Raw genomic sequence first — 21,683 nt, forward strand, 5'->3', positions numbered from 1 at the left:
GCAGTCTTTTTTTAATTGTATTTATTTTACAATACATATTTGAGGCAGTGACTCACAGCCGTGAGAGTCAATATACATATATTATTTACACTTCTATATATTGAATACCGTTACGTATTACGATCACTACGCCTGCATTATCAGCACTGTACTTTGAGTACTCTGATACGTACACCACCCAGGGGATGCATTCGGAAAAGACAAAAACCATGTTTGGTACAGACTTACACAGGGCCGTGTAAGTGTATATAATACCAGATCTATCATCAGATCTATTCCTTATCCCCACGCCTGTATCTGCATTTATTATCACCACACTTGCACTCTGTGATTGTCACAATTTAACTTTAGTCACCTGAAGTTATGGGAATACGTAGTGGCTTAACACTGCAATCATATTAAATTAACAGGATTAATGGATGGGTTACATTGCATTTAGAGTAAAGAAACACGGTTGCCTATCATTACTGCAGTCACCGCGTCCACAAAATGCCGGAGAGTTACTGTTCCCATGAACGCAGGAAACCAAGTCTTGCTACAGTACATCTGTATATAAGCAATCTGATGTGACCTTCTTTAGAAGCGGGTAGAGTGTTACACTAAACTGTAATTTCTGGTTAATTGCCCTTTTATTCCCAAGAAATTTTAGAATATAATTCTGTTTTTCCAGAAGCACTTATTTCAATGTAAGGAACTTATGATTAGAGGTATGATATTATACATCATTTTGCCATTCTGAATACAGAGCTTGCAAACCCGTTCAACTCCCTAAAAATGGTCCATATCAATGGATGTGATTTCATAATATTTTACTGGTTATAAAAACAGAAACTTGATCAAAATCCTTTGCTAGATTATTCTTTTACTATAGTGTCAGGCTCTAATCATGTAGTATATCTTTATTCTACAGTCTCAATACAATATTTTGGGCAGTTTCCCTTTTTTCCCTCCCCAAGAAATTTTTTTTTTAAATCTGGCCCAGAAATATATCTTGTTTTTCCTGTAATCTTTGGAAAGTGTACCCTGTTCAGTGTACATCCTTTAGAGCAGACACACATTCTATTAGTGTGTAGCACTGTACAGTCAGAATTTGTTTACATTTATTTTCAGAGATTTGGGGAGCGAGGGAGAGAAGGAAGAATTACATGACTGCTCACATCACTTTATATAGCTGCTCAGTTCCCATCCACACAGGAATGTCAAGAGACTGGCTGGGCACAAGGCAACTCCCACCCCCTTCCCAGATGAGAAGGCAGAGGAAGCCATCCTGCACTCAATTTTGGGGCATGACATTCTCGTGATGGTCAGAGGCTGGAAAGTTATGCCCAGGAAAGTCGAGACCCAAACATTCCATTTACACCCCAGGACAAGTAGCAGAGGGCCTTACATTTTTAGTTGGACCTTTCAGGATAAGGTCACTTTTTTGCTTCATACAATATTTCAAACAAACAATTGCAGAGAAGCACCAGACATTGTTTAGCAAAATAAAGGCAAGTTTAATGTTTGAGTAGCTCACTTTATTAAGCTTTTCAGTGTTTGAACCTTGCAGTTCTTTTTGAGAAGACGCCACAGTCCCAATGTCACTAGCATAACAGCAAGAACACTGGCCACGACTGCTATTCTGAACCACTCCTGATCTAGTAGGCTGCTGGTGACTGGAGAGCCTGTGGAGAGAGAAAGAACAGCTCTAGTAACCAGTCTAAAGACATGCAGGGCAAAAATAAATAAATACAAAAGTTATTGTTAAGGCAGGGCCCTAAAGAAAGTTTGTGGAGAGAGAATTGCAATACTTAATACAGCTATAGTTACAGAACATCCCCTTTAGCAACATGAACATTTACATTTCCTTTCAATGCAGAATACTGGAGCTTTATCTCTTATAAAAATGCATGTGATACTGTGCCATTATACACAAATATTGTAGCCATCATTTCTGTATTTATTCACATAATAAAAAGTGGTGATCACTAGAGATGGGTGGAACCAGTCCAAATCCATTTCCCACTCAAAATCCACCAACGGATTGTTAGTGTCAATCTGCACAGATTAATCCAAGACCGCCATTGGATACAACCCACTGATGAATTGTAACAATACGACCTGTGGAGCCAGCAATCTGCTTGCAGATTGGCTTCTTAAAATCCGTATGTATACATGGTTTTAATCTGTACAGGATATAAATAGATACAAGTAGCTACTGTACCTACAGAAAAAAAAAGTAGGCAAGTTTGTGTCCATTAAGACTAAAAGGGTTGTAATAGTTGACTAGGGAATCCATGAGTTGATAAGACAAAACAGACATCAAATCCAGACAGTATTTTGGCACTGGAGGGAGAGAAGTTAAGTGCAGAGGGTGGGAGAAGAAGAGAAGTTAAAAATGTGATATGGCTCAAGTAGCTCAATAGATCTTGAGCATTAAGTTACATTTGATTTTTTTATGCCATCCTAAGGCCTCGTCCAGGCGAGCGCGCGATCACAACAATTAAAGTAAATTGTTGTGTCCAATCTGTGAGCGCTCGTGCAAGTGCAGCGGTGCGATGCTTGGAGAAACCAATACTTTTGTCGTGACTGCCCTGGTGTCATGTGAGGTTCAACCAATGAGGGCAAACCACTCACGTGACATCACAGGCACGCGCCCCTCACGCACGCATCTAGCTGGCCAGGAACCGCCCAGTGTCTGATGTCACTGCGCTCGAGCACGCTCCGAGCCCGGCCGTGGCCTTGTATGGCACTTAGAGTTACACCATGATAGCCATAGAAAGTCTGTCCTAGAAGAAGTTGCTATACGTACCTTTGGCAGAGATTGCATTTGAATCCAATTCACTTTGAATGTACACCGGCCCATGGGAAGAGACCAGCTCTCTCAGATAGTTAGTTGCATTGCTAGCCGATCTCCTTTCTGAAAATGGAGTTGAAGTAATCCGTGTTGTCACATGGAATGCAAACTACAGTAGATCGCTTCATCTAGAATGGGATACTCCTAGTATAATATATTTAGGTGCAGGCAGAAATTGAACACTGGTGCTGTACTGCCCTCTGATACTGTAGTTTCCCATTGAACCTTCCAGGGCTCCTCACCAGCACATTCATTTTATATAATGCAGCCTGCTTTTGTACCTACGTTTCCTCTACAGCTAGTGGTGTGATTTTCCATTGATGGAGCATGCTCCCCGCAGCCTTATTTTAATGATATTGCATACATTTCTATAGAGTATGTTCACTGTCCTCATTCACTCAAAATTGAATCCCTGATCATTCATAAAACCCATAAAATAGTCTTACTTCTTTGTTGGCACAAAGTTACACACGAGTCCAGTGTACTTGGAAAGCATGCGGAGGCACTGCAGTGGAAATAAACCTGTACAGAGTAGAATTTACAGTTAGGCTGCACTTATAGTGCCGGTGATGTTGCGGCAAAACAAATGTATTGCCACCATCTCGTGCGCTTATAGTAGAAGCGGTGTGACGGCTTGATCGCAATCGCTGGAAGTAAAGTCCATTTGATTTTTCCAGCAACCGTAGCGTGACGTCACCGTCGCTGTCGCCAGCACTATAAGCGCAGCCTTAGGCTAAGGTCCCGTTGCACGCGTCCGCACGGCTGGCTTGCTTGCCGGCGGCGCGTGCAACTCGCTGTACCGCGATCTGCGGTCTACAGGATGCTTTTCTCGGAGCGGGGGGGGCGTGGCCAAACGGGTCGGGGGGGGCGCGGCCATGACGTGAGGGGCCGGAGCGGGAGGTGGGAGGATTGACTCGGAGGATTGACAGGGAGGGGGGGCATGGCTTGAGCGGAGGGACCCGCTACTCTTCCCCCCTCTCCCTCCAGGGGCTGCCACGGGCTGCAGGTAAGTAAAAAAACCACACACACGCAGGCACACACACGCAGGCACACACACGCAGACACACACACAGAGACAGAGACAGAGACAGGCACACACACACACACAGAGACAGAGACAGAGACAGGCACACACACACACGCACTCATACACACACACACACAGACAGAGACAGGCACACACACACACACACACACACACACACACACACATACACACACACACAGGCACTCAGATATACAGACAGGCACTCACCTGCTTTCACTCCACACTCCTCCCCGCTGCCCGAAGCCTCTCCTCCTCCCGCAGCCTCCCCTCCCCATTGGCTCACAGCCACACCACGTGACGCGTCGAAGCTAGGAAACACCATTCTGTGGTGTCTCCTAGCGGCTGACGCGCCACAGCGTGTGATCAGCTGTGCAGCCAGTGGGGACCGGGACCGACTCGCGAGGATTCCCCTGCTGGTGGGGAACTCGCTACATTGCCGCCCGCGCCAACGAGCGCAGCGGGTCCCAGGCCTTAGTGTTGCAAGAAGCAATTCCCCAGCAACAGTGATACCCATGCTGTACAGATGCAGCCACCAGTATTAGAACACTTACCTGGGAAATTCCGGGGCAGTCGCACAGTAAATGCCTCAACATTTCTGTGAGATTCTTAATGACCATCAGATTAACACAGCGGGGGGTCCCTCCAGTCCCAGTCAAACTGAATGGGACCCCTGCTGTGTTAATCCAATGGGCCATTAAGAATCTCACAGAAATGTTGCATAATTTACTGTGAGACTGCCCCAGAATTTCCAAAGCAAGAGTTCTAATACTCGTGGCTGCATCTGTAATAGTATGTTCTAAAACTACTTGTGCAATGTTTTTAATTTCTCTGGTATTGGAAGTTACTGTGGAACACCAGATTTCTTGATACAGGAATGTTAGTAGCCATTTCCTAGCTTGGAAAATGCATAACATCTTCATACTTTAGGGGGGGGGGGGGTGAAACTAAACATTTAAAACTATTTTAAGTCTGTACTTAATCTTCCCATGTAATTACTTCTCTTCAGTGTAAAGAAAAAAAAAACCATGTGCTATATACAGGTCACTTAATCCTTTTACATCTCCAATGCATTGTAGCTTAAAAGGTTACTGCAGCAATCCCAGTTTTTTTAAACTCTTGCTTGAACCACGGGGTCAGTGGTCGCTCAACATCTGGAGACCCCATGTTTAGGGTTTGTGAGCTTTATCAGTGACCTTTGCAGCCATGTTTCTAGTTTGTGAGAGCCAGCACAGAATTGAAACAAATGTAAACAAAGTCAAACAAGCAGATGGGATTGCCGCTTTAATACATTGGATGAGGTTGATGTTTAGGAGAGATTTATGAACTGTTATTTTGTACCCGAAGAGAAGGTGCTACATGAAATGATACCAACTTTTTCTTCAAGAAAAAGAAACTTACTGAGCCAGTAGATAACCACTCTAGTTTAAAGAAGAGACTGTAGACCAATTTTCTGCGACATACTGTACATTAAGTATCTCCTAGGCTCTTCTCACCACTGACAAATAGCAGAAATACTACCGCCTGATAACTTTCCTTGGCAAGACTACCTTTTCAATGATTGAATTTTTTCAAAGCAGGCCTTGTTCATGAATGTAATTGGCTAGAAGTTGCCCCCAGCACTTACCAGTCCACCAAAAGCCACTTGCAGGGATGCATCAACAAACGTGAAGGTGTTTACAATAAAACGTTTGTAGTGAGATGGAAAGTTCAACCCAGCGTAAGTTGCTTCAGTTAGCTGCTGAGTTTTGTAGTTGTCACCAGTAAATGGGCACCTGTGAGGGGAAAAAAAATAATAAAAATATAAGTGATATTATTCTAGGACATGCAGTTATACCATCCACTACCGCAATATTGTCATTCTACGCACCCATCAACCAAAACAGGCCACTGAGGTTGATGCATTGGGTCTTCAGTTGTTGAGGCCCAACACTGATGAAGAACCAGGACTAAGTTTGGATCGGTTCTTTGCAATATTCTAACTTCAATAGGCACAGGATCTCGAAGCAGCTTTATTACAGGGTAATCTCCATCTACATAGTAATTCAGATACTGGTCGTCTTCAGAAGAAAAAGAAAAAAAAAAGCCACTTAATTTGTTAAATTCTGGAAAGTGCACCATATCTTTAGGAGCCTATAAAACGAATCCAAGTTGAAACTTTATGCCTATTTAAAACCAGAGACAGAACATAAAACACAGACAAAGCTCAGTTTTAGCACATCCAGTGAAACTCATACACGGTACAGTGCCTAAACATATATGTATAAATATCTATTAAGTAAAATGGTCTTTTAGTTTGACATTTTTGGCCAAAATTGTTGTAAGCCTCTGAGCCAACTGCACGACAGACCACATTTCAGGGGTCCCTAAAGCTAATATAAATTCTTAATAACCTGTGTAATAACAGGAAGAATGATTTATAATAAATCTGTCAATATTAGTTGCAAAGTTCTAAGTCTGATTGAAGCTTTTATTAACCTGTACATTACCAGGAAAAGCACTCTGTATTAGAGTTGTCACAGCCAAACTGCAAGCAAGCAAGTTCCCCTGAGTGGAAGATGCTATGGAGTGAGCCCCTAACCATTTAAATGTTGGAGAGGGTGAGCTTCAATTAGGTAGGAGGTTGCCACCCTCCAAACAGCCAAGACTAGCTGAACAAGAATTGTAAAAAACATACTGGACACCCAACAAGCTCCTATTGAACCCCCAAAATAACCACAACATGAATTTATATTAGCGTTAGGGACCCCTGAAATGTGGTCTGCCGTGCCGTTGGCTCAGGGGCTTACAACAATTTTGGCCAAAAATGTCAAACTAAAAGACCATTTTACTTAATAGATATTTATACATATATGTTTAGGCACTGTACCGTGTATGAGTTTCACTGGATGTGCTAAAACTGAGCTTTGTCTGTGTTTTATGTTCTGTCTCTGGTTTTAAATATATATTGCCATGCTCAGTAGCACTCCTCTGTGACACTCATATGCTTATATATATATGTTGTGGTTATTTTGGGGGTTCAATAGGAGCTTGTTAGGTGTCCAGTATGTTTTACGAAACTTTATGCCAACACAGAATGGAAGCCTAATGTGCATTGTGATCTACATTAGTGGTATGCCAACACGTGGCAATAGCAGCATGGCCTCCTTTGGAAGCAAAGAAGGTATTTAAATGAGATCTGTGTTTAGTATCAGTGCAACTTCCAATATTCAAAGTCTCCTTTGTTATACAATTACTTAGGAATGGTTATTTAGATTTAAACATTAAGCAAGCCCTGCTAAGCAGGAGCAAGACTGAATTTGTCTTGCGATTAAAAAAAAAAAAAAAAAAAAAAAAAAAAGGGGAACAAGACGTTGTTTACCTTTGGCAATCCTCATGTCCAAGGTGAGAGGCCCAAAACTGGTCACTGGGAGAGGGGGTGGCAGGGTGAAGACACTAACATTCAGTGGGACAATGTCTGTGGAGGCAAAACTGCAGCGGACATACAGCCTACAGATTAAAAAAAACAAATACAGAATGTAACCCCTCTTTATTTCACTTAGACTGACTTCTATATGCCAAGGTGGGGGCCCAAGTTCTATTCCCCATTGTGGCCAGTGCCCTGACTAACAGAGCACGCAGTTGAAGGTCATAAAATAGGACATGATATTGCGCTATGAATAACAAAAACGTATTTATATTAAACCCCTATAACCAGACAAACATAATTGTGATCCTCTGTTGGAGAATCATATACATACAGTCAATACTTGAAAGGCGCTGTGTGCCAATGTTTCTCAAAGTCACCGTGACCCAGTGTTATAAGGGGCCCATGTGTAGGTGCCGGCACAACATTGGAACACTTAACAGTAATACTGTAGCAGGAATGTATCTTCAAAGACTGTCGTACCCTTTTCTGTAATGAGGCTCCTCTGTTTACTCAACCCCTTAGTCTGGTAGGCTGCTGATCCACATTCACCTCCACTCGAGGAGCCTGTCTATTACCTAGTCACCCACCTCCCCTTAGTTGTCCTCAGGGCCTGGTTATCAGGTTGCAGCAGCTCTGAGACAGGGTCTGCTCTCAGGGTCTAAGGCCTGACAGCACACAAAACACCAATCGTGCCGGTGCCTACTATATACAAGGCCTAACTTTGGTCTCCTCCTGCTCCTCTACATTTCCTGGGTCCACCGACCTTTGAACCTTGCACCAATTGGCTGTAATGTCATGTGTCCCCATTTCAGGCTACAACTCCCAGAGGCCCCTGATCTGTCATTGGCTCATTACCAGCAGCACACGCGAGAGGAGCCAGTCAGGGGACAGCATGCATAGCTGTATGCCATGAAGGGGGTTATAAAAGCCATGCCGAGACATAATCTGTTATATTAACAAGATTAAGATTGGTTGCTTTGTACAGGGCAATGTTGGTCTACTGTAAAGCCTCTGCTTGAACATAAGGAAAATGCAGAATCTCCCAGCTGCAAGAAGGTTCCATTGCGCAGTTTGGATTTTCTTCCAGCAAGAAAAAGTGTCTACTGTGCAAGTTTTGCAAAAAAATAAATAAACACCCCATAGTGTAGCTGGCTACAGGTAAAGAGAAGGATGGGCATGTTTGCAAGTTTCATATTTGGAAGTACGATTCAAACATTTAATTTAACCATTTGTATTGAACTTCAAAATGAGTTGTCACATCTACACACACCAAGGCGCATCTAGTTCTCTTTTTAAATAGATATTAAACGTTTGACCTAAACCTGCAAAGTCAAGAAAAATGTTTGAAAAGTTTTAATTTCTCATTTAAAAAAATATATATTTAAATCCAGGAGTTTACTGGGATTTAGCACATCAAAACACCCTTGCTTATAGTTACCTTGGCATCGCACAAAGATAAAGTGTGATGGAATGCAGACAACGGTCATTTATACTCACCTTAAAGTGCTGTCTCTGGTGATAGACGCAGCTCTCCAGGTTCTCACATCAGTGTCTGCAAGCACATTATTCTCATACAAGGCATAATTCCCACTGTCCTGGAGGTGTAGAAAATGCAACATGTACATGGCAGAACACATGTAAGACTTCTACTCGTGTGACCAAGACAATCAATACGCTAGTCCTCAGATTACTGTACCTCACGTTGCTCATTAAGACAGATAGTCCTACAGAATGTATATAGTTATACCTAAAAGAAATGTATAATAATAATAATAATAATAATAATAAGTTCTTGTATAGCGCTGCTAGTTTTACGTAGCGCTTTACAGAGACATTTTGCAGGCACGGGTCCCGGCCTTGTGGAGCTTACAATCTGTTTTTTGGTGCATGAGGCGCAGGGAAATAAAGTGACTTGCCCAAGGTCACAATGAGCGACCCTGGGAATTGAACCAGGTTCCCCTGCTTCAAACTCAGTGCCAGTCAGTGTCTTTACTCACTGAGCCACTCCTCCATTAACCCCACTGCCACCACAATGTAAGACCCAAAATTCCCTGTTTTGCTAGTTGTAATCCCTCCTAACTTACCCTGAATGTTGTACCACAAGTTGAAAGAGGAAACTGGAAAAGGACAAAAGCATTGTTCTTCTGTACAGGACTACATGCGACCCCTTCTCCTTTAATTAACCGAACAGAGTCTACGATGAGTGGTGGCAATGTGAGGTCCTTTGAGACTGCAATGGAGATCTGTCCATCCTTGCTACACTGCACAGTCACTAAGTAGAAAGTCAGGACAATTTAGGTTCAAATACTCAAGTTAGTATGAAAGTGGATGGTGTAGTAGAGTCACTATATACTTTTAAACAGCGTCCCCTTTACATCAATATTAGGTTGTCAGAAATAAATGCTAATGTCACCTTTGTCTCCATAATAGCAGGGGGTGCTTCGGTCACTTGGGTCAAAGCAGCATCCTCGTCTTTGACAGATATCCTGGGAGGCAGGAGAACTGGCACAAGACATTCTCTCTTCTTTTTTGACATCTGAGCAATGATCAGAGCTTGGAGCATCAAGAGCTGAAACATTAGGATCTCATTAACTGTAGTAAAATGGTCACAAAAGCCAGTTACATTGGTAGGGTTTAGATTGACAATATGGGTTATTTTCTTCCCCAGGATAACAATAACAACAACAACATAGTGGGTAAAAAAAAAAGGCAACAAAAAAAACTCCATTCACATATAGCCAATAAAGAATATCACTTGTGAGCACATTCACATGTCTTAGACAGGTCTGCAGCCCTGCCTTTCAACCATTATCACCTCGCATACAGTGCTCCCACTGCAACAAGGGATTCTGGGAAATTACATACAAATAAGCACACAATGTGTCACCTTTTGCCTGGAATATCCATTCAACCTAGAAAATTGCAAAGCTAGAACAACCAACCCCACACTGATGAGACCAATTAAGGTTGAAACATGTCTGTGATTGGTTTTACTAACTTTGCATCTAATCCCATGTTGTGCTTAAAAAGCTGTGTGAACAGCATTGCATTTGCTTATATGGGTTCCATGTGAATGGATATTCCAGGTGACATTGTGTGCTCATTTGCAGGTCATTTCCCAGAATCCCTTGCTGCAATGGGAGCACTGTATGCTGGGTGATAATGGTCGAAAGGCAGGGTTGCAGACCTGTCTAAGGCCAAGTCCCCGCTAGCGCTGATCGGGTAGCGCTTGCAGAGGAGACTTACATATAGAAATATTTAAGTCCCCGCTCACGCGGTGTGCACACGCTCAAGTAAACAAAAACAAAAAAAAATATCTACTTAACCGCGCACTCAACTCCCTGCCCCCCCCCCCCCCCCCCACGTACAACAGGACACTCGGCATTCATGCTTGGAGTGCTCTCCAAGAATGAACGCACTCAGCGCAAGCAGGGACTTAGTCTAAGACATGTGAATGTGCCATACATACCGAACCGGCAGGCTTGTGTACCCAGACGTTTCAAGATAGGGGCATTATAAAAAGAGTACAGAGATTGCAATTTTAAGATCTGAAACCAAATGATAACATTCCTCTAGTACCAATGTTAGCACCCCAAAAAAAAAAAAAACCCACAGACTAGGGAATTCAAAAGCTTACCTTCCAACATAGGGCATCTCAGCTCTTCACTTTGCGGAATAGTCCACTTCCCAGCAGTATATTCTCTTTCAATTAAGAGAGTCATTATATGGTCATAGTTCTACAAAAATAAAGGGGGAAGAATACTTGGGCATATAAGCACCAACAGCTTTTCATTTCTTCCCTCAACTCGGTTTATTCTCTTGTGCAATACAGTTAATTTGTACAGGCTTGTTCTTGTATAATTCACCTATTTATTCCAACAAAAATGTGCACGTGTAAAGAGTTATTGCATTGTAAAGGGCTGAATTTAGTACATCTCAAAATGAAGCCTAATTGATCATTAATAAAGTTGAATAATCCTGTTTTAACCAATTTACTTTGCACTGTGCTGCAGGTCTCCCTGGAAGCATATATGTTTTCAACTTTTTGGGGTCCCGAAAGTTACTATATTTGACATCTAGATAGACACCAAGAAGTTGTTAAGTGTTCCCCCAAGATCTAAAGGTCTGAGACTTGTGCACGGATTATGGGGTTAATGTCAAAGGCTCAAAGTAGCCAATGTCAAGCAGGCATCTGTACTTTTAGCTGCTGCAAAACAAGGGAGCCTTCAAATCATCCGAGCAGCAATAAACATAGATGCACCTACTGGATGGAGCGCCAAGGAGCTACTCTGCACCACTGATAAAGTAATGGGTTTGATCCCTAGCCAGTTTTGTTCCCTGCCGGCTAAGAATGAGGTATTGTGCAAACGGAAGCAACATAGGTCATCCAATAGAGGTGGTCAGGGATTGGTGTGTGCCCATGTGTAGCTTTGAGAAATGGTCTAAGGCGTGTAATATAGTGAGCGCGCGTCAATTAGAATTGGCTGTGTCCCGGCCTTGCGTTCTATACTTCAGCCGCGCGTGCACGGTAGTGAGCGGTGGCGCTGCAAATCATAGCACATATTTTCGCGCTGCTGCCGCATCACATGATGCTGCCAAGCCAATCACAGCGCGGCTATCGCTGTGATGTCTAAAGCTATGCCCCCTAGCTGTGCACGCCACCACTTACAACATAAACTAAACGCGCATGCTACGTGCATGACCAATGCCGGGCGCGCCCCCACACCTACTATATAACAAGCTTAATGCCGAGACCCCGGTGGCCGCGTGCACAAGTAAAAGCCGCGATCTGCAGTGTATGGGTAGCATTGGGACGTGCGGGCGGGTGGGCGCAGCCATGACGGCCAATACTTCACTCCCATTGGTCACTCTACACTATTATTGGTTGCCAGTCAACCATGTGACCGCGTCGCCACGGGAAGACAATTCTCATCTTCCCTTCCAGCGGTCGCGCCATCGCACACACCCCTACCCCATAGGGGCCTGTACTTTGTGTGCAGCACGGACGCCATCGCACGTGCAGCCACCGGGGACTCATCCTAAATTATCACTGCTGATTCCTGTTACGAAAGATAAAACCAACACAGGAGTCATTCCTTCAAAGACAATGCCGGCTCAGCTTTTGAGAGGAGTACATGCAATACCAGTGACCAGTGCTCCCCAATGTTAAAGTACTACACGAGTAGTAACATTGGCAGAATGTTACAAGAATGTAGATAGACAAATTCAGCAGATCATGAGACATGCATTCAATTTATTGGGCATATAAACTACTTTGCCATAGTAATATAACCCCAAAGGTAAAGTCTTTACATCTTGTTTTAACCCCTAAACCAGCATCATCGTAACAGTGGTCAGCCGACATCCCAAGTAACAAACCTTCTCATGAACATGGCATCCATCATATGCAGCAGTGACAACCACAGAACCATCATCCTTCACACTGAGCCTAGTACCACAAATGCTGCTATTGGACAGGAGCTGGGCGTTTCCTCTTTTGTCTGTAGTGGGAAAATAAAGTTCATTTTGACACAGCATCCACATATTAGTCAACTGATATCACCTGCAGTACACACACACCTTAGTTTGATTGTCCTATTAATACAAGAGAAATCAAGGCACTAATTCAATTAGATGTTTTTTCCCTACAGTTGTGCAAATCAAATGGCAAACCAAAAAGCAGTAGCCACAGTAAATTGATAGAGAACAGAAACTAAAGCATTGTGATATATAGATACACACTGTACAGTGCATGGGCTGGATTACAATTTCAGATTAAAAAAAAAATAAAATAAAAAAAAAAAACCCCTTTCCACCAAGTGACGAAAATACATTTATTTTCAGGAGAACATTTTGGTGTTCACTAATCTTTATCAAGATGCTGAGAACGTGAAATGCACAACATGTTATACCCAGTGGTATGGAACCTTAACCCAGCAAGAAATGCTGTCAATCAGGACATCAGAAATAGGGTTACCCTTAAAAGAGCACATCCTGGGCACCGAGTAGTGAAACAAACAAGACAAAAATCAGACAATTCAGTAAATGCTGTGTGTTGCATATGGGAAGAAATTAAAATTAAACTATGCATCAATGTGTGATTGAGAGGTGTAAATACTCAAGTATCTAAAAATAAAGCAGTCGTTGAATACAAGTTACTAGTCATCTACAGTGTGTCCACCAATGGTCAAGTAAAATAACCAAACATGACAGTACTGTAGCATCCACTGTAGGTGACTGAAGAATAATTTTTTTTTACAATTTCACCTGAAGTTGCAAAGGGACATATACTGTATTTAATTATGGAGGAATTATTTTGGTATTCCAAATATACAGTGTTACTGCATATTTCAGTCACTTCATTTTAAACATATCCATCCACAAAAGTGATAAGGCAGTCTGAGCAAGAGCACTCACCTAGAGCATTCAACTTAACAGAAAGAGGCTTTTGTAGACTTGTTGGGACAATGAACTGCAGACTCTGTGATCCACAATACAAGCCAGGATTACTAAAAGGACTGACACCCCATGAGCTATGTTGGGTACTAGATAAAGAGCAACAAAATCCCAAAAGGAGCACACATCCAACTGAAGACCCAATCAACCCCATTCCTGCCATCATACTATAGATGCAACAACACATAAACTAACACACACCCAGAGGCTTTTATACACTGAGCACAGAGTACATATCAAGCCAATAACACAGTGCACTATTGGCTGTAGTAGTGATGCAGCATCCACATATTAGTCAACTGATATCACCTGCCGTTCACACACCTTAGTTTGATTGGCTCATTAAACCTTTGGCATTCCTCTCCCCTTTATATTGCAGGGTTGTTGATTGCTCTATAATTCCTATAATTCACTTCTTGCTTGAAGTCATTATATGCATTTTATATATATATATATACAGTATATATATATATATATATATATATATATATATATATATATATATATATATAAAGAAGAAAGTGCCCGATATATAATATATTATATATTATATATATATATTATTATATATTTTATATATATATATATATATATATATATATATATATATATATATATAATCAAAGACTCCTTACCAGGCAGACCAGAGAATCCAAGGAATCCAAAGTAGACACAGCAAGGAAGAAACAGCACACTTGTTTGCAAAAAGAATTGTATTAGTGAAGCAGGCACAAATCACCAACGTTTCGGTCCTAAAAACAGGACCTTTATCAAGCACTCCCTTGATAAAGGTCCTGTTTTTAGGACCGAAACGTTGGTGTTTTGTGCCTGCTTCACTAATACAATTCTTTTTGCAAACAAGTGTGCTGTCTCTTCCTTGCTGTGCCTACTTTGAATTCCCTGGATTCCCTGGTCTGCCTGGTAAGGAGCCTTTGATTATATTTATTCATATGGGACTAAGCACCTGTCTTCATCTGTATTTGTGTGCCATCTGCTCTGTTACCTATATATGTATATATATATATGTATATATATATATATATATATATATATATATATATATATATATATATATATATATATATATAGCACATGTGTCAACCCTCTGGAAGATCTTGTCATGGCTATTGCTAGGTGTAGTGCTGATTACCTGTGAGGCACAGGAGAGCTGAGGTACCCGCGATGTTGTGGGGGGAGACAGGCAGACTTTTGGGGATGCCTCTGGTTCTTTCCTTCTTGCGTCAGCGCCTTCAGACATAGGGGGCTTCAGCGAGGCTGAAGGCGGTCCCCGCTGTGACATTCCTTACTTTTAATACCTCCCTCCACACAGACTGCCGCAGAGCCAGAGGTATAAATGAGGATGATCTTTGTTATAGCAGTCACTGCTGGTGTTGGTACAGCGTATGCTCCAGTTGATAAGGTAATTCCTGGCTTCTGGATGGTACTGGCCTGCAGGTAATGGTGAGGCCTCTATGGGTTAGATCAGAGCCTCAGCCCATGAGGGACTGAGCACGTCTTACTCCCAGCTGGGAGGAGAGCTCAGAGCTCCTACCCCATGAAGGGATAGCCTGGAACCCAAACTGCTTCTGAAGGACTCACCCATAAGGGGCTGAACTTCAAACTATAATTTAGGCACTTCCCTCCTGTAGCTCAAAGATGGAGGGCCCAGTATCTGCACCACCACTCCTGTCACTCAGGAAGTCAGCATGAGGAGGGGTAAAACCCCATAGGGACAGCCTGTAATTTTCTGTGTCTTACTAGAACTTACATTACAGGGAAGGTAGAGAGATAGCTGGACCAGCCACCGCTATAGTCTTCCCTAGGTGAAACATCCAACGTCCTCGATTGGATCCAATGTGGTTACCATCCATCCACCTGATGTCTGCAAACAAATTCAGGTTATAGCAGATGTACAAATAACCTAATACCGTACACAGATTACCAAACGTTATCATCTACTGATGACAGCGATGATAATTATATAACTATTCTTCCAACGAGAAGATACAAGAAAACCCTCACTTATAATGTTTTGGGTCCGGCTTCTTGACTACCTTCCCATCGACTAACTTAGTCCAGATATAATATACCTTAGGAGGACCAGGGCACTGTCTAACCTCTACTTGGTCTTTAAAGATACATGTGCTTATGAGCCATTCCTCCATTACAGAACGAATCTTGTCATCTTTACTAAGCCTGTCATCACTAGCTTTGGTCTTAATATTTTCAATGACGGCTAACCTCAACCACTCATGTCTATGTTGATCTATTTCGTCCATTATGGGTTCAGGTACATATGGGAAGGTATACCCGTGGGATTAACGGTACCTATTACAGATAGCTCGGTCAGCTCTACTTAATCTTTGGATTTTATGGCATGTCCCTGACCAGGTAATACCCAGAACTGAGGTTGACTTAACTCAAACTCTTGGTAGAATATAGAGGGACCCTTGGGGGTTCTTACTCCCAAATTTATTTCACCCATCCTCTTGCGGATGGATTCTGCTATCTCTTCCTGGGACAGTTGACCTTCCTCCCACCAGTGATCCACAATAGCACCATTTACCAATAGCAGTCTCGTTCTATGAAGACTAGGGGCATAACCTTCAAACATGGGGTCCCACCACTTAAGGGGTTCCCTGCACTCATGTGGACTACTGGATGTGGTGTCCATTTCGGAGGACACATCAAAGTAGCAGATTTCTGGGATAGGGATGAGTCCCTAAATGACAAACGAACTGGGAGACTTTTTCACAGGAATGCGGCTAGCATAAGGTATTTCACCTTCAGATCCAGATGACCACCCATCCTTCCCCGCAAAGTCCCAGTCTCTCAAGTCCATGGACATACCCGGAGATAACTTCTCGCAAGGGAACTTAGTTAGCACAAAATTAACAGCACCAGGGTCAGATAAACTGGGGTATAGGGTAAATGTGCTAATATAAAATGGAATGAACTACTTGGAATTGCAAACTAAATGAGCTATGAGCATGTATATACACCGGAAAGGAAGAGCAACAAACCCCAGGGGCATGAGGATGCCACATGGAACCACCGAAGGTGGCACTCAATGTAGCAATATACATTATATGAAATCACTAGTAGCCAGTTTAACTGTGTGTTGAATAAGCGTTTTGCTGATTCCAGCCATTGTTGCCTTGTTTACGTGGACTCTTTACTATTTAACTGGCTACCCTGCACTAACCAATCATTTCTGAAGAAGTCACGCAACGTGACGAAACGCGTAGAGACGTCATCGCAGACGGATGTGTGAGAGGCGGTCCTGAGCTCCCTGATACTCTATTCAGCCGATCCGCCTTCTCTTCCTACTGTTTACCATACACGGAAGGAACTGAGACACTGTGAGACGCTGAAACGCTGCAAAACTCGTGGCAGGAGTTGTATGTAGAGGTAGACCAATAGTCTCGGGGATTGACTCACTAACAGCGAATTTGTCACTGTACATAGACATATTCCTCCAGAAATATGTCACGCAACAAAAAGCATATTTAAAAGACACCACAGATTTACTAAATACACTAAGTAAAGTGAAATGGGAAAGACAATTCATAATGGCTACATGCGATGTTGTATCGTTATATACATCAATTGACCACACCAAAGGATGCAGGGCCATAAAAAGATTTTTAATGAAAGACACAGACCTTGCAGAAACACAGGCAAATTTCATTATTGATGGAATTATGTTTATTTTACAGCACAACTTCTTCTGGTACGAAGGCAGTTATTATCTGCAGAAACGAGGAACGGCGATGGGGACCAGGTTCGCCCCGAGCTACGCCAACCTATTCATGGCGTCTTGGGAGGAGGATAACATCTGGCCGAATGGAGAGCTTGGGGAGGGCCTGGTCCTCTGGCGTCGTTTCATCGACGATGTGTACCTAATTTGGAGGAACGGAGAAAGTAAGTTGAAAGAATTCCTAATAGGCATGGAGAACGAAGAGCTGAATCTTAAATTTACGAGTGAGTACAGTGACAAAAAAGTGAACTATTTAGCCCTAGAAATCTATATAGAAAATGATCTAATTAAGACAAAAACATTTTTTAAGGAAACAGATAAAAACAACTACATCTTGCGGACTAGCTGCCATCTTCCAAGGTGGATGGACGGGGTTCCATCCAGTCAGTTCACTAGAATCAAAAGGAACTGCAGTGAGAGAGAAACATTTCTACAACAATCAACAAAACTAAAGGAGAGATTTATAGAAAAGAAATATAAAGAGGATAAGCTAGATGAGGCCTTACTAAAAATAGACCAACTGGAGAGGGGAGACCTTCTGAAATCTAAGGGGAAAGACAAAATAAGAACAAATAAGCTGGATTTCGCATTTCTCACAACATATAATGGGGAAGCTAAGGAAATTAGGAAAATCATACACAAACACTGGGCCATATTAAAGAATGACCCAGTTTTGGGAAAAGAACTACCAGAGCACCCCAATATTGTTTTCAGGAAGGCGCGAAACCTAAAAAATACACTAGCCCCGAGTGTCCTTAAACAAAAATCTAAACCTCAAAACTGGTTACAATCTAGTAAAGGCTTTCATGCATGTAAGACATGTAGAGCATGTCAATTTAAATCCAATGACAAACTGGAATTTACATCAAACAATACAGGAGAGAGATTTACTATACAATCTAGTTTGACCTGTAGGTCAGACCATGTGGTGTACCTCCTGGAGTGCCCATGCAAACTGCAGTATGTGGGGAAGACTGAGAGACAAATACGAACTAGAATCATAGAACATCTGAGCAGCATTAAAAGATCTCTCCTAACACACAGTCTTTCCAAACACTTCATGGAAAAGCACCAGGGGGACACCACGGGTCTGACATATATGCCTATAGAACATGTTGCGGGCCACTGGCGGGGGGGAGATCGCAATCTGGAACTCGTTAAGAGGGAGACTTTTTGGATTCACAGGTTGCGGACCCTCTCCCCCAGGGGCCTGAACATGGAAATAGAGCTGGAACCATTTTTGTAGTTCATTGAGATTAATAATTAATGGATAAAACTAACCGGTTTTTTGCTTTCTCCATTCTCTGTTGTCTCTTTCCTTTTTTTCATCTCCCACAGCACGCAATGAACATCTGTTATTCAAATAGAAAATGTTTATGTCACTGTTGTCACTCCAGCATAGTTCCCCCAGATATACAAAGAATATGAAAAGTTTTTTCAACATCTATATAAAGACTCTGTATATATATATATTGAAGAAGTGCTGTAGAATATAAGGTCTTATAAGTCTCATCAATTTAATGACTTTAATATTTGCACTGTGAACATTATTATCAAAAAGGTCATGTATTTCCCACTTATTCAATCATGTGAATTTGTATATTGATTATATCATCAACCCCTCTTGAAAACCTATGTATAACATGTAATGAGAGTATATGTATTCATATATATGATGGAGCTCCCATTTTTTATACATTTCTACTTTTTGTAGTAAGAAATATTTCATATTTGATTGTTACTCCTCTGAGGCCCTTAGAATTCATCAAAAAGGAATTTTTTCCCTCCCCCCTTGTTTTCCCTTGACTCCTCATTGCTCTTTGCAATTCAATATTTATGTTGTAATCTATTCCCTGCAAGAAAAACAGGATCAATCTAGATCCTATCAAAAATTGACCTATTAAATAACATATTCCTTCTACCAAACGAGTCCTATATTAAGGACATAACCAAAGTCCCCTTGATCTCCTTCTGTATACAGAGATCATCCTTTTAATATAAGAGTATTAGGATCAAATATTTTCCACATCTCCATAGAGAAAGGAAGAGGTTAAAGTGTAAAACTAGTCAGAGAATTTTCTTCTCAAAAAAAGTGCTCCACCATATGTATAGAAGCAGAGATGACAACCAGTGCAGACCATGTGTTTTAAAGTGATTTGTACAAGTGTTTACAATCAAATACCAATTGGGGAGGATATAAAAGACACCCGAGTGCAAGGGGCGGTACACTCCTGAGGAAGCCACACACCCTTTTCTGGCGAAACGCGTAGAGTGGGAGCCGTCCTGAGAGGGGAGAGGAGAGAGGCGTGATCGCCATTCAGAAATTCAACCAGCCGCGCCCGGAAGTGACGTGACGGGACAAAGCGGAAGTGACGCACCGGTGGTGAGAGAGGCGACATCATCCACCCGAAAGGCAGCTCCAAGCGCAGTACTGATGTACAATAGCTGAAGGGGAGTCCAACAGCCCACGGGAAGATACAGCCTGGGTCACACAGTCCACCACCGGAGACACAGCGTCGCAGAGAGAGGCTGAATACAACAAGTCCCATCGGAAGAGGCGGGTGAGCCTGAAGTATAACACACTCTTCTCTCCCTGATCACATAGATTGTGAACAATGCTTAATATATTCATTTTTATTACACTTGGTTGCTGAGCTGACAACTGGAGACCGCTTCACAGAGTGGAGAACAACTACCTCAGCAGAGACCATTGTGTGTCTAAACCGCTTGATTACAACTTACATCTTGTAAGTAGGCACAACATACGAGCCAAGACAAGACACTTAATATTACAGTATTTAAAAACTGTCTACACTTAGATTGTTTTTTTGTTTTTTTGTTTTTTTTTGTCTTTTTTGTTCTATTTCCCTCCATGCTCCCCCTGGAATACAACGAAAGTGACGATTTGCGGGACTAGCGAAACCAGTCCCTACCAGCTGGGTTTGAGCAGGGGGTTTGAACCTTTTATATATCATTTGCACGTTATTTGAGCACGTCTTTATTATTGTAAAATCAAATAGATTTTGCTAAAACCACTCACTGTATAGTTTTTAGTGAAACACTAATAGAGTTAGCGCCGTTTTTTCACCTTCACTTAGCAGGAGTTGTATGTAGACATCTTGGACAATCAGGTGCACAGTATCACATTCAGACTCACCCACTCCTGTAGATGACTCCCCTTAGAGATTTCCCTCTAATGTTTGTGTTTTTTTAGCAGCCTGTAAGTGTATTTCCTAGGGACATTTTCTTTTTAATAAATATACCCAACTTTTATACAGTTACATGCTATCTCTCTCTCTCTCTCTCCTCATATGCTTCGTTAAGCAGGTGTGTTTTAAGGTAGGTCTTAAAGGTGGATAGAGAGGGTACTAGTCGGCTATTGAGGGGGGAAAGGCAATCCTGAGGCGTTGGGCAGTCAGTGAGAAAGGTTTAAGGCGGGAGAGGGCTGAGATGTAAGGAGGGGTAGAAGAGTGTAAAGCTTTAAAAAGTGAGGTGGAGAATTGAGTGTCAGATGCGGGATTTGATAGGAAGCCATGAGAGTGATTTCAACAGGGGAGACACTGAGACAGATTTAGGAAAGAGTAGAGTGATTCTGGCAGCAGAATTTAGGATAGAGTGTAGGAGAGACAGGTGAGAGGCAGGAAGGCCGGACAGCAGGAAGTTACAGAAATCGAGATGGGAGAGAATGAGGAGCAGTGTCAGAGTTTTAGCAGTTGAGCAACCGAGTAAAGGGCGTATCTCTGTAATATTGTGGAGAAAAAAGCAACAGGGGAGCCCCGAACTAGAATCATGAGTCGCTTGTGGATTCTTCGGCATTACAAACACATACACCCCGCACTTGTACCCCCCCTGGCGTTCGCCATGCAGATACGGCTCCCTTGATGCGGCCTGCCCCCCTGGGGGGTGGCGAGGGGAGCTCCCTACTGGTTCCCGCATGGACTCTAGGACAATCTGTGTGGAACCCACCTCCCCACGGTGGGGGATGTGGAGCGCCCAACAGGCTTTATTGAGGGGACCTGTACTACCGGGGACCTGTACTACCCTGAAAAGGGTGGGGGCCTCCCAGGGAGGCCAGATCCCAACGTTTTAGGACCAAGGTTAAGTTTTAGATTGAGATCCAGTTACAAAAGTTTAAAATGTTTATTATGTGGGTTGCTAATCCTTTTGTTGTATAATT

The 21,683-nt window shown here is 42.4% G+C and overlaps 1 protein-coding gene and 1 long non-coding RNA gene across 2 annotated transcripts; both read right to left on the reverse strand.

Moving 5' to 3' along the window:
* Window positions 1-1,512: 1,512 nt before the first annotated feature.
* Window positions 1,513-16,025, reverse strand: LOC142490639 (zona pellucida sperm-binding protein 4-like). Its single transcript, XM_075593058.1, has 13 exons — window positions 15,817-16,025; window positions 13,708-13,835; window positions 12,670-12,791; window positions 10,928-11,027; window positions 9,704-9,859; window positions 9,375-9,562; window positions 8,788-8,885; window positions 7,243-7,370; window positions 5,752-5,941; window positions 5,509-5,656; window positions 3,283-3,358; window positions 2,792-2,899; window positions 1,513-1,664 (listed from the first exon to the last, which is right to left on the reverse strand). The coding sequence occupies exons 1-13, from the start codon at window positions 16,023-16,025 to the stop codon at window positions 1,513-1,515; spliced, it is 1,803 nt and encodes a 600-aa protein (XP_075449173.1).
* Window positions 16,026-17,389: 1,364 nt separating this feature from the next.
* LOC142490914 (uncharacterized) lies at window positions 17,390-18,860 on the reverse strand. Its single transcript, XR_012800148.1, has 3 exons — window positions 18,788-18,860; window positions 18,013-18,051; window positions 17,390-17,648 (listed from the first exon to the last, which is right to left on the reverse strand). It is a non-coding gene; the product is annotated as an uncharacterized LOC142490914 (long non-coding RNA).
* Between the last annotated feature and the right edge of the window lie 2,823 nt (window positions 18,861-21,683).

Source organism: Ascaphus truei, chromosome 3 (genome assembly GCF_040206685.1).
Source record: "Ascaphus truei isolate aAscTru1 chromosome 3, aAscTru1.hap1, whole genome shotgun sequence".
Taxonomy (NCBI): Eukaryota; Metazoa; Chordata; class Amphibia; order Anura; family Ascaphidae; genus Ascaphus; species Ascaphus truei.